Source organism: Neovison vison, chromosome 6 (genome assembly GCF_020171115.1).
Source record: "Neovison vison isolate M4711 chromosome 6, ASM_NN_V1, whole genome shotgun sequence".
Lineage (NCBI taxonomy): Eukaryota > Metazoa > Chordata > Mammalia > Carnivora > Mustelidae > Neogale > Neogale vison.
The window spans coordinates 218,653,892-218,664,606 of record NC_058096.1 but is presented as its reverse complement, the minus strand read 5'-3'; the positions used below and the strand labels follow the sequence as shown (position 1 = coordinate 218,664,606).

The window sequence follows — 10,715 nt, the reverse complement described above, 5'->3', positions numbered from 1 at the left end:
TGTTTGACGACGCCTTAAAGGAGCCGAAACCGACCGGCACGGAGAACGCCCCTCCCGCTACAAATGAAGACACATTTATTTTCCCGTTTATTTAACACCCACCCCGCCCGTCCCCACCCGCGTCCGACCCGACTGGCCCAGGTCCTCAGGGCGCTGGAGGGAACCGGTCCTTAAAAGCAAACCCTACAAATAAATAAGCGTGAGTCTCCGCAGTCGGAGGGCTAGTGTCCAGTAGCAGTGGCGGCTCCGACTCAATTCACCAGCAGCGAATGCTCCTCCGAGGCGTCCCTGGGGGAGAGGCCATGTCAGCCTGCCAGCCATGGCGGAAGGGACCAGTTCCCTCAGGCAGGCTCCCTGTCCCCGGACCCCAATCCCCAATCCCCAGCTCGCACCTGCCGCAGCAGCAGAGGAGGCTGCAGGCGGAGCCGCTCCCGCGGCGGAACTTGCCCGAGGTGGGGCTGTCCTGGCACTGCGCGATGTAGGCCTGGAGCTCGCTCTCCTCTGCGCCAGCACCGCCGGGGTGCTGGGGAACAAATGCGGGGTGGCCCCTTTGAGGTCTGCTCTCTGCACCCCCCCCACCTCCTCGCCAGCCAGCTAGCCACAGGGATCTCCTCCCTGTGACTCGCCACCAACCAAGTTCCCCCACCCCCACCACACCTAAGCACCCGAAGTCCCTCCACCTGTCATTCCTCCGGGTTTGCTTCCCAGGGAGACATTCCCTGGCCCCCGAAAATGTGCACATCCCGCATCTTGGTCAGTTGGTGCCCTCTGCTGCTGCTTCAGCACTCAGAGCCGTACCTGACACAAGCTGGGGGCCTGGAAGGGAACACCTACTGAGTGGGCACACACGGCAGGAACAAGGTCTGGGCCTGTATATCCAAGGCTGATACACACGTGTGACGTTTAGGCGCTAGAGCAAGAGCCAAGACTCCTTGGGCCAGAGTGACAGAAGTGTATCTGTGGGATGACCGTATCCAGGCTTGGGGGGTGCCTGTCTGCCTCCCCAGCAGAACCCTAGCTTTCAGCAGAGCCTTCACCCCTCCCAACCTGTAGAGTAGCCATCATCTCATCCCCAGGTCCTTTCTGGCTACTGGGCCTTTGGCTGTTCCTTCTCCCTCGTGCTCTCTCCTGGACTCTCAATCCAGAAGTTTCTGATACAGGAGAATCTGCTATCTGTGCCATCTGATCTGGTAGTCACTAGCTGTATAAACCTTTGTGCACTTGACAGGTGAATGGTGTGAGGAGAAACTGAATATGGAATTGTGTTTCATTTCAATTCAAGTCAATATTTGAACGGTCAGGGCGCCTGGGTGGCTCAGTGGGTTAAGCCACTGCCTTCAGCTCAGGTCATGATCTCAGGGTCCTGGGATCGAGTCCCGCATCGGGCTCTCTGCTCAGCAGGGAGCCTGCTTCCTCCTCTCTCTCTGCCTACTTGTGATCTGTCTCTGTCAAATAAATAAATAAAATCTTTAAAAAAAAAAATATTTGAACAGTCACATGTGGCTAGGACCAGTATTGGCACATTCTAGACTTTCCTGGACTCACCCCAATACCAGTCTAAAGCAGGGGATCCCTCTGTAACCTTCATCCCTCTCATGAATTGGTCATCACACTCTGTTCACAGATCACCCATCTTGCCTACTGGTCTGGCATCGTCTATATATACCGCATTTCCCAGATACCCAGCCCAGGGCCCTCAAACACACATTTGCTAAAGAATCGTGTGTACCTGCCACCCTCACATTCTACTCCAACCCCTCTCTCCTCTGAAGCCTGCAGCGTGCGGGCCACCACCACTCCCTGGACCCAAAGATCTCCCACCCAGGCCACCGTACAGGACACGTATAGGATTCGGGATTCCGGAATCACACAGTCCTGGGTTGCATCTGGCTCTACCACTTAGCAGCTGACCTCAGGCAAGTCACTAAAACGGTACACCCTGGTTTCCCCGTCGGTAAAAGACAAGGGAACCTGACCTGGCCACAGCCCTACCTTGATAAAACTGAGAATGTGGCAGCTGTGGTCAACACGCCCCATTCGCCCCTTCCGGCTTTTCAGTCTCCCATCTTCTCTCCCCGGGTCTTTCCCTCCTCGCCCTGCCTCATGCCCCCTGAGACCCTGCCGGGGCCAACTCCAAGGGACCCGGAGCCCAAGGTTCAGGGCTGTATATCTGTGAGGCTTGGCCCCCCATGGAGACAGGTGGGGAGGCATGCGGGCCGGCGCTGACCTTGATGGTGTCGTAGGCACCAGTGATGAGCGCGATGAAGAGGCTAAGCACCATGTAGATGAAGAGGCTGATGAAGGAGTAGAGGTAGAGCTGGGAGAACAGCCAGACGAGGCTGCTGCGGCCCTGCTGAGCCTGCATCGCGGCGAACGTCACGAACATGTCGTCCCCATTGATGAGCGAGAACAGGCACTCCGACACCATGGACAGCGAGCGGAACTGCCAGCAGGGCAGTGGGGTTGTGGGGTCAGACGGACCGTGGGTGCAACGGGGGGCTGGGGCTGGGGTGGGGTCATGGGGCGGGGGGGGGGTCAGAGGGAACAACGGGCAGAACTACCGGAGACCTCCTGGTAAGGTACCAGGGGTCCAGGTGGACCGTTCAGTGTCAGACCAGGGCTCAGAGGGTTCAGCGCTGGGCTTGGAGGGAGGGGGACGGGAACGCGTTGACTGTGGGTCATAGGCACCAGGGCCCAGACAGCCCGTACCTTCACATGGTAGGGCCCCAGCACGATCCAGCCACAGAAGCAATAGCCCAGGTAGATGACAGCCACACAGCAGCAGAAACGCATGACGCTGGGCAGGGCCACCCGCAGCGTGGCAATGAGAATCTGTGGCAGGCAGATTGGGGTGGGGGCGGTCCGTGTGGGTGGGGCCACAACGTCTACTGACCTTGTGAATGGGGCGGGGGGAGCAGGCAGGGCCTGACCATTCCCCACCCCCACTCCGCTGGACCCAGCTGGAGTCCCATGGTTCTGCTTTGGCTGTAGGGACAGGCACGTCTGGGTGGGCCAGTGTGGGCAAGAGGCTGTGACAGGCCATCTGTAGAGGCTGGCGACGGCCACAGGTGTATGAATCTACCCAGGGGAGGACGGTGAGACTTGGGGAGCACGTGGCCACCGCCTGGAGGGTCCAGCCTGCACACACGAAGCTTACGTTGTACTTATGGAAGAAGGTCAGATAACGGATGACGCCGACCCAGACGAGCAGCGTGGAGGTGCCCAGGAGAATGCTGCAGACGTCGTAGCTCGCCAGGTTCTAGGGGCAGAAGCAGCGTCACCCCCACCTGGCTTGGCCCTTCCTGCGGGCTATGGCCCCAGACAGGTGCGGGAGGGGTGGAGAGGACGGTAGAAGGGACCAGGACCCACCTTGGCTTCTATGCCGATCTTCATGATGGTGCCCGAGATGGTGAGCACGTCGCTGGTGACCAGCAGGATGTACCAGCCGTTGACAAATTCCAGCCGATCCCAGAGGCTGATGACCCGTCCCCGCTGCCGCCACATGAACCCAACAAACTCCTGCAAGGAGGCAGGTGGGGTGAGGGCCGGCCGGGCCCAGCAAGGGACCCTCTCCCCCCCCACCCCCGCCCTTATGGGCCCCCAAGCTGGGCGAGGCTGGCTCAGGCACACAGGTGTGACCCTGGACGCAGCACTCACGTTCTGCAGCAGAAAGCCACGGAGCAGCGAGCGGGCGCACAGCAGGAAGGAGAAGGAACAGGTGAGAATCACGACCACATCGAACAGGAGCCGGAAGCTGTTGTCTCCTGTCGGGGGAGGACTTCGGTAGGACCGGGGCATGGCCTGAGGCCTTGGGAGACTGGGGATGGGGCCAGGCCAGGCCTAGGGGTCTGTAGGACTGGTTGTGGCTACTCCATGGGCTAAGAGGTTACCTGGGGGAATCAGGAACTGGGTCTATGGTGGTCTGGGGCTTGGGGGAATCCCCAAGCAGCTCAGGGCCCCTGCTATCATGGGTGTGGGGGTTGGGGGCTCACCATGCCTGAAGACGCTGGGATGCTTACACTCCTGGATATGGGCCTGTGTCTCCAGGCTGATGGGGATACGCCCACTGTGCGCCTTATTGTCAAAAGTGATCTGCAGGGGTGTGGCGGGGCAGGAGGAGCCAGAGTAAACCTTGGCGGACCTAGGCTCCCAGGCCCGCATGATGGACAGTCCATCTGGCCCCAAATCCCTTATTACCCCCCCAAATCGCCCCTGGCCAAGGGGTCCTGTGGGCAACCCCTCTCACTGGAGGGCCTGCCACCCTTGTCCCGGACACTGGGCTTACCAGGACACTGAAGGTGTAGCAGTCGGGAATTTCATTGTTGATCAGGCTCTGGAGATTGATGGTCTTCAGCTGGAAGTGGATGGTGACGTTGATCAGCCTGGCAGGGAGGCTTCAGTGAGGAAGGGGGCTCTGCCGGTCGCTCCTGCCACCCTACCCTCCGCCCCCGCCACCAGCAGTGCTGCTGCCCCACGCTGACTCTGCAGCTCAAAGAGGAAATGCTCACACAGAAGCATCAGCATGGTTTTCCTCTGTCCCCGCCCGTGGTGGGGCGGCCAAGGATGCCTGGCCCCCAACCCTCGGCCCAGCCCTGGAGGCCCCCTCCATCAGGCAGTACTTGTGAAATTTGAGCGTGAGGTTCTTGTAACTGGCGCTGCCGTCCGAGAGGGAGAGATCATCACTGGGGGGCACAAGGGGTCTCTCGGGGGGGTCCACCCGGATGCAGTCTGAGGACAGGGAGTCAGGGAAGGGACACTGGGGGCGGGAGAGGCACAGGCAGGTCTCCCCAGAGTCCCCGGCAGCCCCCTTCCCTCCTTCACTTCCCGCTGTGAACTTAACATTTGTCCTTTGTTCCCCACGGTCTCCCCTGGAGTGGGCCCAGTTTGTCTCACCCCCTACACAGGCCCTAGGACCTGACACCCAGTGGGCCCCCAAATGCTCAGTGAACAAACGATGTTAGAACACGACACTTGCACTTTTCTGCACACCAAGCATTCTACCAAAGATGCTGCAAACATCAAATTATTAATGATCAGGACAACCCCATTTTCCAGTGGGATTTTAATTCCAGCAGCGGTACTACCAGCAGCGGTGCCCTGGCCTGCCTACTCACCAGTGACAACCATGGGATCGATGTCAAAGGTGTCGTTGGCTGGGTCCACGTGGCCTCGGTGGTAGTACTGCTGGCAGAGGGCCAGGGCCGAGCCGTTGGCCCAGGGGCCACCCCCGCCTCGCACGTAGGCATACCGGCCAAGCGACACATCAGGGAGCAGGAGGTACTGTGGGCAGAGAAAGGGCGGGTCTGTCAGCCCTGCCCACTGCCCCCCTGCCGGCCCGCCCGCCTGCCCCCGGTTGCCCGCACCTGGTCCACAGCGTGGAAGATGGCCTGGTAGAGCTGCTCCCGCGTGTAGGCCGCGAAAGTGTCGTCCGCCCCATCGGAGTAGCCCAGCAGGAAGAGGTGGCGGAAGGCAATGGTGTTCTCCTCCCGAAACGTCACTGCCAGCTGGTTGCTGAGCCCGAACAGGATGAGCTGGTGGGGGGAGCGGGGACTGACAAGGCTGGCCACGAGGAATGCCCACCGTGAGCAGGTGAGCGGGTGCTCAGGTAGCTCATGACGACAGAGGCCTATGCTCCCTGATGTTTACCAGGGGCCAGGTTCTGTGCTGAACCCAAACCTACAGGGTGAGTATCAGTGTTGTGCTCTCTTACGGAGAGGAAATTAGAAGTATCTTAACATACCCTGAATCACAGCACCGGACCAGAGGCTCCTTAGGGCAGGGGCTGGGTCTGATTCATCATGGGGTCTCCAAAGGCCACCACAGGGCCTGGGATGGGGGGGCCACTGAGTCAGGTCTGAGAGTCAACATGGCATTAGACTGTCTGGGTTCCAGTGCCAGCTCCCCATGCTTGGTGGCTGTGTGACTTTGGACACATCCCTTAACCTCTCTGAGCTTCAGCTGGCTCACATATAAAATGATAGCAACAGCAATTGCCAGGACCTCAGAGAGGATCTGTGAGGTTACAAAGAGCTGTCCCCAGCACGATCTTAAGAGGGCTTCCTGACTGATCACCCCATTACTGCGGGGTCAGGGCCAGGCTTGGACGCCAGGACTCTCCCTTAGGAGCAGCACTGGCCGCAGGTGGTGTTCTGCTGGGGCCCTTGCCAGGCTCACCTGCACGGTAACCACCAATATCTTCACGACTTGCAGCATGAGCTTGAAGGGTTTGCGGCCTTTGGCCCGAAATTTGTCACAGGGACTCATGAAGAAGTACTTGAGCCGGCGGCGGAGGTCCTCCTCTTCCGGAGGGGTGGGGGAAGCCCCGGCCCGGGTGCCATACCCAGGACTGGGGCTCAGGAGCCGCTCGGTCTCTGTGGGAATGGGGGATGGAGGTGGGGACCAGGCCCAGGCAGGCTCACCTGCCAACAGGGCAAAGAGGTCCCACCGTGCCAGCCAAAGACCTTGAAGAGATCTCAAAAAACCCAGGAGATCTGCAACATTTTGTGGATAGACGTAAGCAGTCCTGCTCAGAGATTATAAATTCGAATTTAAGACTCAAGAGGACCTGAGCTAATTCCTGGCCCTGCTTATCACTGGTTCGGGAAGGGACCTCTGCCTCTGAGCCTCGGCCTTCTCATCTGCAGAATGGGGCTATAACACCTCTCACCAGGAACCTGAGCACTGCACACTTACAAGACATTTATCACAGGGGCTGGCTTGTGGTAAGAATGGCGGAACATTCCATCATTGTTCCAGTTGTGGATTTGTGGGAAGAAAAGGAATTGCTTCCACTGGCTCTTCCCAACTCCAGCCTCCAGGTAGGAGCATGGAGCTCAGCCACATTCCAGTTTTTTCTGGTCAAACACCCAGAGAAGGACTTTTCCACTCATCATGACCTGGCCCAGCCAGCTGACACTCTCACAAGCCACAGGCCCAGAGAAGGGGAGAATGACAACAGTAACAATAACAGAACACATCTGCTAAAGACTCACTGCACACCAATGGGTGTTATTACCACACTGCCTGTCTGCTAGCACACCAGCTAATATAGCATTTTCACGAAGGGCACCAGCTTCTGGAACTCTCTCAGCTCTCCAACCAAATCCCAGACCTGCTACTTCCCAGTTGGCAGATCCTGGTTATCTTTCAAAGCCTCCATCTTCTCATTTGAAAAGTGGAAACAGGGGCGCCTGGGTGGCTCAGTGGGTCAAGCCTCTGCCTTCAGCTCCGGTTGTAATCCCAGAGTCCTAGGATTGAGCCCCGAATAGGGCTCTCTCCTCATCGGGGAGCCTGCTTTCCCCGCTCTCTGCCTGCCTCTCTGCCTACTTGTGACGTATCTCTCTGTCAAATAAATAAATAAAGTCAGAAAGAAAGAAAGGAAGGAAGGAAGGAAGAAAGAAAGAAAGAAAGAGAGAGAGAAAAGTGGGAACAAAAAACATCTGCTGGGGGCAGGTGCCTGACTGGTTCAGTGGGACAAGGCATGTGACTCTCATCTCGAGCCCCACGGTGGGTGTAGAGATCACTGAAAGATAAAATCTTAAGGGGTGCCTGGGTGGCCCAGTCATTAAAAGTCTGCCGTTGGCTCATGTCATGATCCCAGGGTCCTAGGATCAAGCCCCACATCGCGACCCCTGATCAGCAGGAGGCCTGCTTCTCCCTCTCCCACTCCCCCTGCTTGGGTTCCCTCTCTGGCTGTGTCTCTGTCAAATAAATAAATAAAATCTATAAAATAAAATCTTGAAAGTCTACCCTGAGATTGAAACTCTGAAAGGCATTCTCTGAATGTAATGCGATAAAGCAGACAGAAGCCTCAGTTCACCCCCCAAGTCCCAGTAATTCTTCAGCAAATAGAGTCTATTCTAAGCACTGCTTATTCTCTTCACTTCTGAACAACCTAAGAGAAAAGTCCAAGGTTTCATTAACCGCTGGGGTCACAGCTGGTCACAGCAGCCCAGGAGCGTCCCTGACACACCCCCACCATCCTGACCCGGGCAACCTTGTTTCTTTCCAGGACCTGGCGGGCCGCCTGCCTGACACAGCTGCCAGGACAAATGGGAGCACTGTCAGAACCTGTCCTGCAGGGAGGGCCAGCTCCTGGCCGGTCCCTTTGGAGCTTGGATGCTGTTGTGCCTGTTTACAAGATAGTTGGATGGGAAGCCAGAGAGCGGGTCCATCTCACTAGCTGGGATCTCAGTTAACCCATTCCAGATCCTACCAGCAGGGACTGCTTTCAGGGATCTCCAGCTAGCTCAAGAAGGGAAGACCAACACGAAGAGTCTATTCCCAGGCTCCCCCATGAGAAGCAGAGGCCGAAGAGACCGGAGGCTGGGTATCCACCGCCTGAGTTCAAGAAAGCCGAGCTCCCACTCCACGAGATCGAGTTCGGCGTCTGGGCTCAAGGAGGAGACCAGACCCCCATCTGAGTTTATAGAAGCTGAGCACGGCCTCAAGAATCGGGGAAAGGAATCCTGGGAGTTCCACGTGAGGGTTGGAGAAGCTGGTGCCCGCCGTGTTCAGCAAAGCCAGCCATCGGAACTACGCTCAGAACGCAAACCCCGGGAACCTCCCGGGCCGGGGCTGGAGAAGCTGGCGGCCCATCCGCTGCCCGAGTTTAGGAACTCTGAGCAGAACCTGGGTCCGGAGAGAGCACACAAGAGTCCCGCCACTCCAGGGACGGAGGAGCGGGCGCCCCCCGGCCGCCCAGGGTCTAGGAGCCATCCGTCCTACTCTCCACCGAGAGGGCAACACTGGAGTTTAGGCAAAGGAAACCGGGAGCTCCGCCGCCCCAGGTCGGCGGAGCTGGCCACCCGCCCGCGTTCGGGGCCCCGAGGGCCCGCGCGCGCCCTCACCTGAGCCCCGCCGGCCCACGGGGGCTGCCATGCCGGGGCGGGGCGCGGCGGGGCAGCCGGGGTCCGAGCGCCCGCCGCCTCCGCTGCTGCGGCCTCGCTCCCTGGCGGTGCCGCTTCAAACCCTCTCGGGTCAGCTGACGCCCGCCGCGATCACGTGACCAGAGCGCTCTTTCTCCCCCGCCCCCAGTGCACGTGACCGGATCTTATCCCGCCCCCTGCGCCACGACAGCCCCTGCTGCCGCTCTACGCATGCGTGCGTGCCTCAACTGGCTTCTTGCGGGCGAAGGGTGGCCTTGAGGTCCTAACGCCGACGGGCGCTCAGTGTGCTGGGGGATGGGCTGCCAGATTCTTGAGTTCCATATTCAGTGCTTCACCCCTTACCCTCCACAGAGTCCGGTGATGACCATATGTCCTGTCTCATGGCTGCCTCTCCATCCTCCCAGAAACCCGGTGGTTTCTCTCTTTCCGCTCCTGCTCCTCTCATCTGAACCGTCAGCAAATCCTATTTCATTTCCTAAGTATGTCCCAAATAGGACCACTTATACCCACTCCTTTAGGCCTCAGCCCAGAGTCCGCAGCATTCCTGGCCTGCACCAGTGCAGCAACCTCCTCCCTGACCTGAGGCTCCCACTCCTGACTCTCTCCCCTTACACTCTCCAGGCAGTAGCCAGAAGCATTTTCCATGAGTAATCAGTCCTCTGCCACAACCTGCTGATGTCTTCCCATTGTTCTGGGATGACAAGGGAATTCTGACCTCAGTCTACCAGGTCCCTCCGTTCCAGCCCCCATCTCCCCGAGCTTCTCACTCAACAGCCCCAGGGCCTTTGAACTCTTGCTTTGAAGGATACTGGTTAAGAACCAAACTCTGGTGAACAGACAGTTTAGATGAAATCTAAGCCTGGCCAACTGCCACTTTTACATCTTCCAAAGAAGTTCTTAAACTCCACGTGCCTGTTTACTCATTTGCAAAAGGGGGATACTTGATCTTAGTTATGTGCCTCTTGGAGCTGTTGAATTAAATGAGAAAACTCAGGGCGCCTGGGTGGCTCAGTGGGTTAAGCCGCTGCCTTCGGCTCAGGTCATGATCTCAGGGTCCTGGGATCGAGTCCCACATCGGGCTCTCTGCTTGGCGGGGAGCCTGCTTCCCTCTCTCTCTCTCTGCCTGCCTTTCCGTCTACTTGTGATTTCTCTCTGTCAAATAAATAAATAAAATCTTTTTTAAAAAAATGAGAAAACTCAAAAGCATGAAATGCAAGAGTGCTGCACAAGGTTGGACAAACAGTACTGATGATTAAAGTAGTGGTTATTGGGATTATGGATTGGATTCCTTCCTCGGGAAAGCAGGCCCCCTCCACCAAATCAGAGGTCTTAATCGTTTTGTGGACCACGAGCATGGTGACTGAGAATTCACGCTGTTGCGTGAGATGTGTCTCCCCAAAACCTTGCTACCTCCTCACCGTTACCTGTCTGATTTTTTTTTAAAGATTTTTTATTTACGTATTCAACAGACAGAGATCACAAGCAGGCAGAGAGGCAGGCAGAGAGAGAGGAAGGGAAGCAGGCTCTCTGGTGAGCAGAGAGCCCGACCTGGGGCTCGATCCCAGGACCCTGGGACCATGACCTGAGCTGAAGGCAGAGGCTTTAACCCACTGAGCCACCCAGGTGCCCCTACCTGTCTGATGTTTTGGGGGAAATGTCTTGTTATACTTTCCTTAGAATAAACTCTTCCGGGGTGCCTGGGTGACTCGGTTGGTTAAGCGTGTGCCTTGGGCTCAGGTCATGATCCCAGGATCCTGGGATAGAGTCCTGCATGAGGCTCCCTGCTCTGCAGGAAGCCAGCTTCTCCCTCCCCTGCTTCTGCCTCTC

General features: G+C 57.8%; 1 protein-coding gene and 1 non-coding gene across 3 annotated transcripts; one reads left to right on the top strand and one right to left on the bottom strand.

Annotated features, from left to right (window-relative positions):
* Positions 1–52: 52 nt before the first annotated feature.
* Positions 53–8,908, bottom strand: MCOLN1 (mucolipin TRP cation channel 1). 2 transcript variants are annotated; one of them, XM_044254318.1, is made up of 14 exons: positions 8,850–8,908; positions 6,175–6,371; positions 5,364–5,531; positions 5,115–5,280; positions 4,620–4,728; positions 4,286–4,382; positions 3,993–4,092; positions 3,658–3,764; positions 3,370–3,519; positions 3,158–3,259; positions 2,710–2,832; positions 2,228–2,443; positions 393–523; positions 53–288 (listed from the first exon to the last, which is right to left on the bottom strand). In XM_044254318.1, the coding sequence occupies exons 1-14, from the start codon at positions 8,878–8,880 to the stop codon at positions 252–254; spliced, it is 1,734 nt and encodes a 577-aa protein (XP_044110253.1). In that variant the 5' UTR covers positions 8,881–8,908; the 3' UTR covers positions 53–251. The 2 variants fall into 2 exon arrangements, with proteins under 2 accessions (XP_044110253.1, XP_044110254.1); XM_044254319.1 differs by lacking the exons at positions 6,175–6,371; positions 8,850–8,908 and having other exon boundaries at positions 4,620–4,756; positions 5,364–5,525.
* Positions 8,909–10,220: 1,312 nt separating this feature from the next.
* LOC122911084 lies at positions 10,221–10,322 on the top strand. Its single transcript, XR_006385407.1, has one exon. It is a non-coding gene; the product is annotated as a small nucleolar RNA U13 (small nucleolar RNA).
* The last annotated feature ends 393 nt before the right edge of the window (positions 10,323–10,715 follow it).

Excerpts from the sequence above, each read along its gene's own strand:
- MCOLN1 (XM_044254318.1), bottom strand. The coding sequence starts at position 8,880 with ATGGCAGCCCCCGTGGGCCGGCGGGGCTCAG. Across the intron at positions 5,281-5,363 it reads TCTTCCACGCTGTGGACCAG|TACCTCCTGCTCCCTGATGT; the intron begins GTGCGGGCAACC and ends CTCTGCCCACAG. Across the intron at positions 3,765-3,992 it reads TCCCAGCGTCTTCAGGCATG|GAGACAACAGCTTCCGGCTC; the intron begins GTGAGCCCCCAA and ends CTCCCCCGACAG.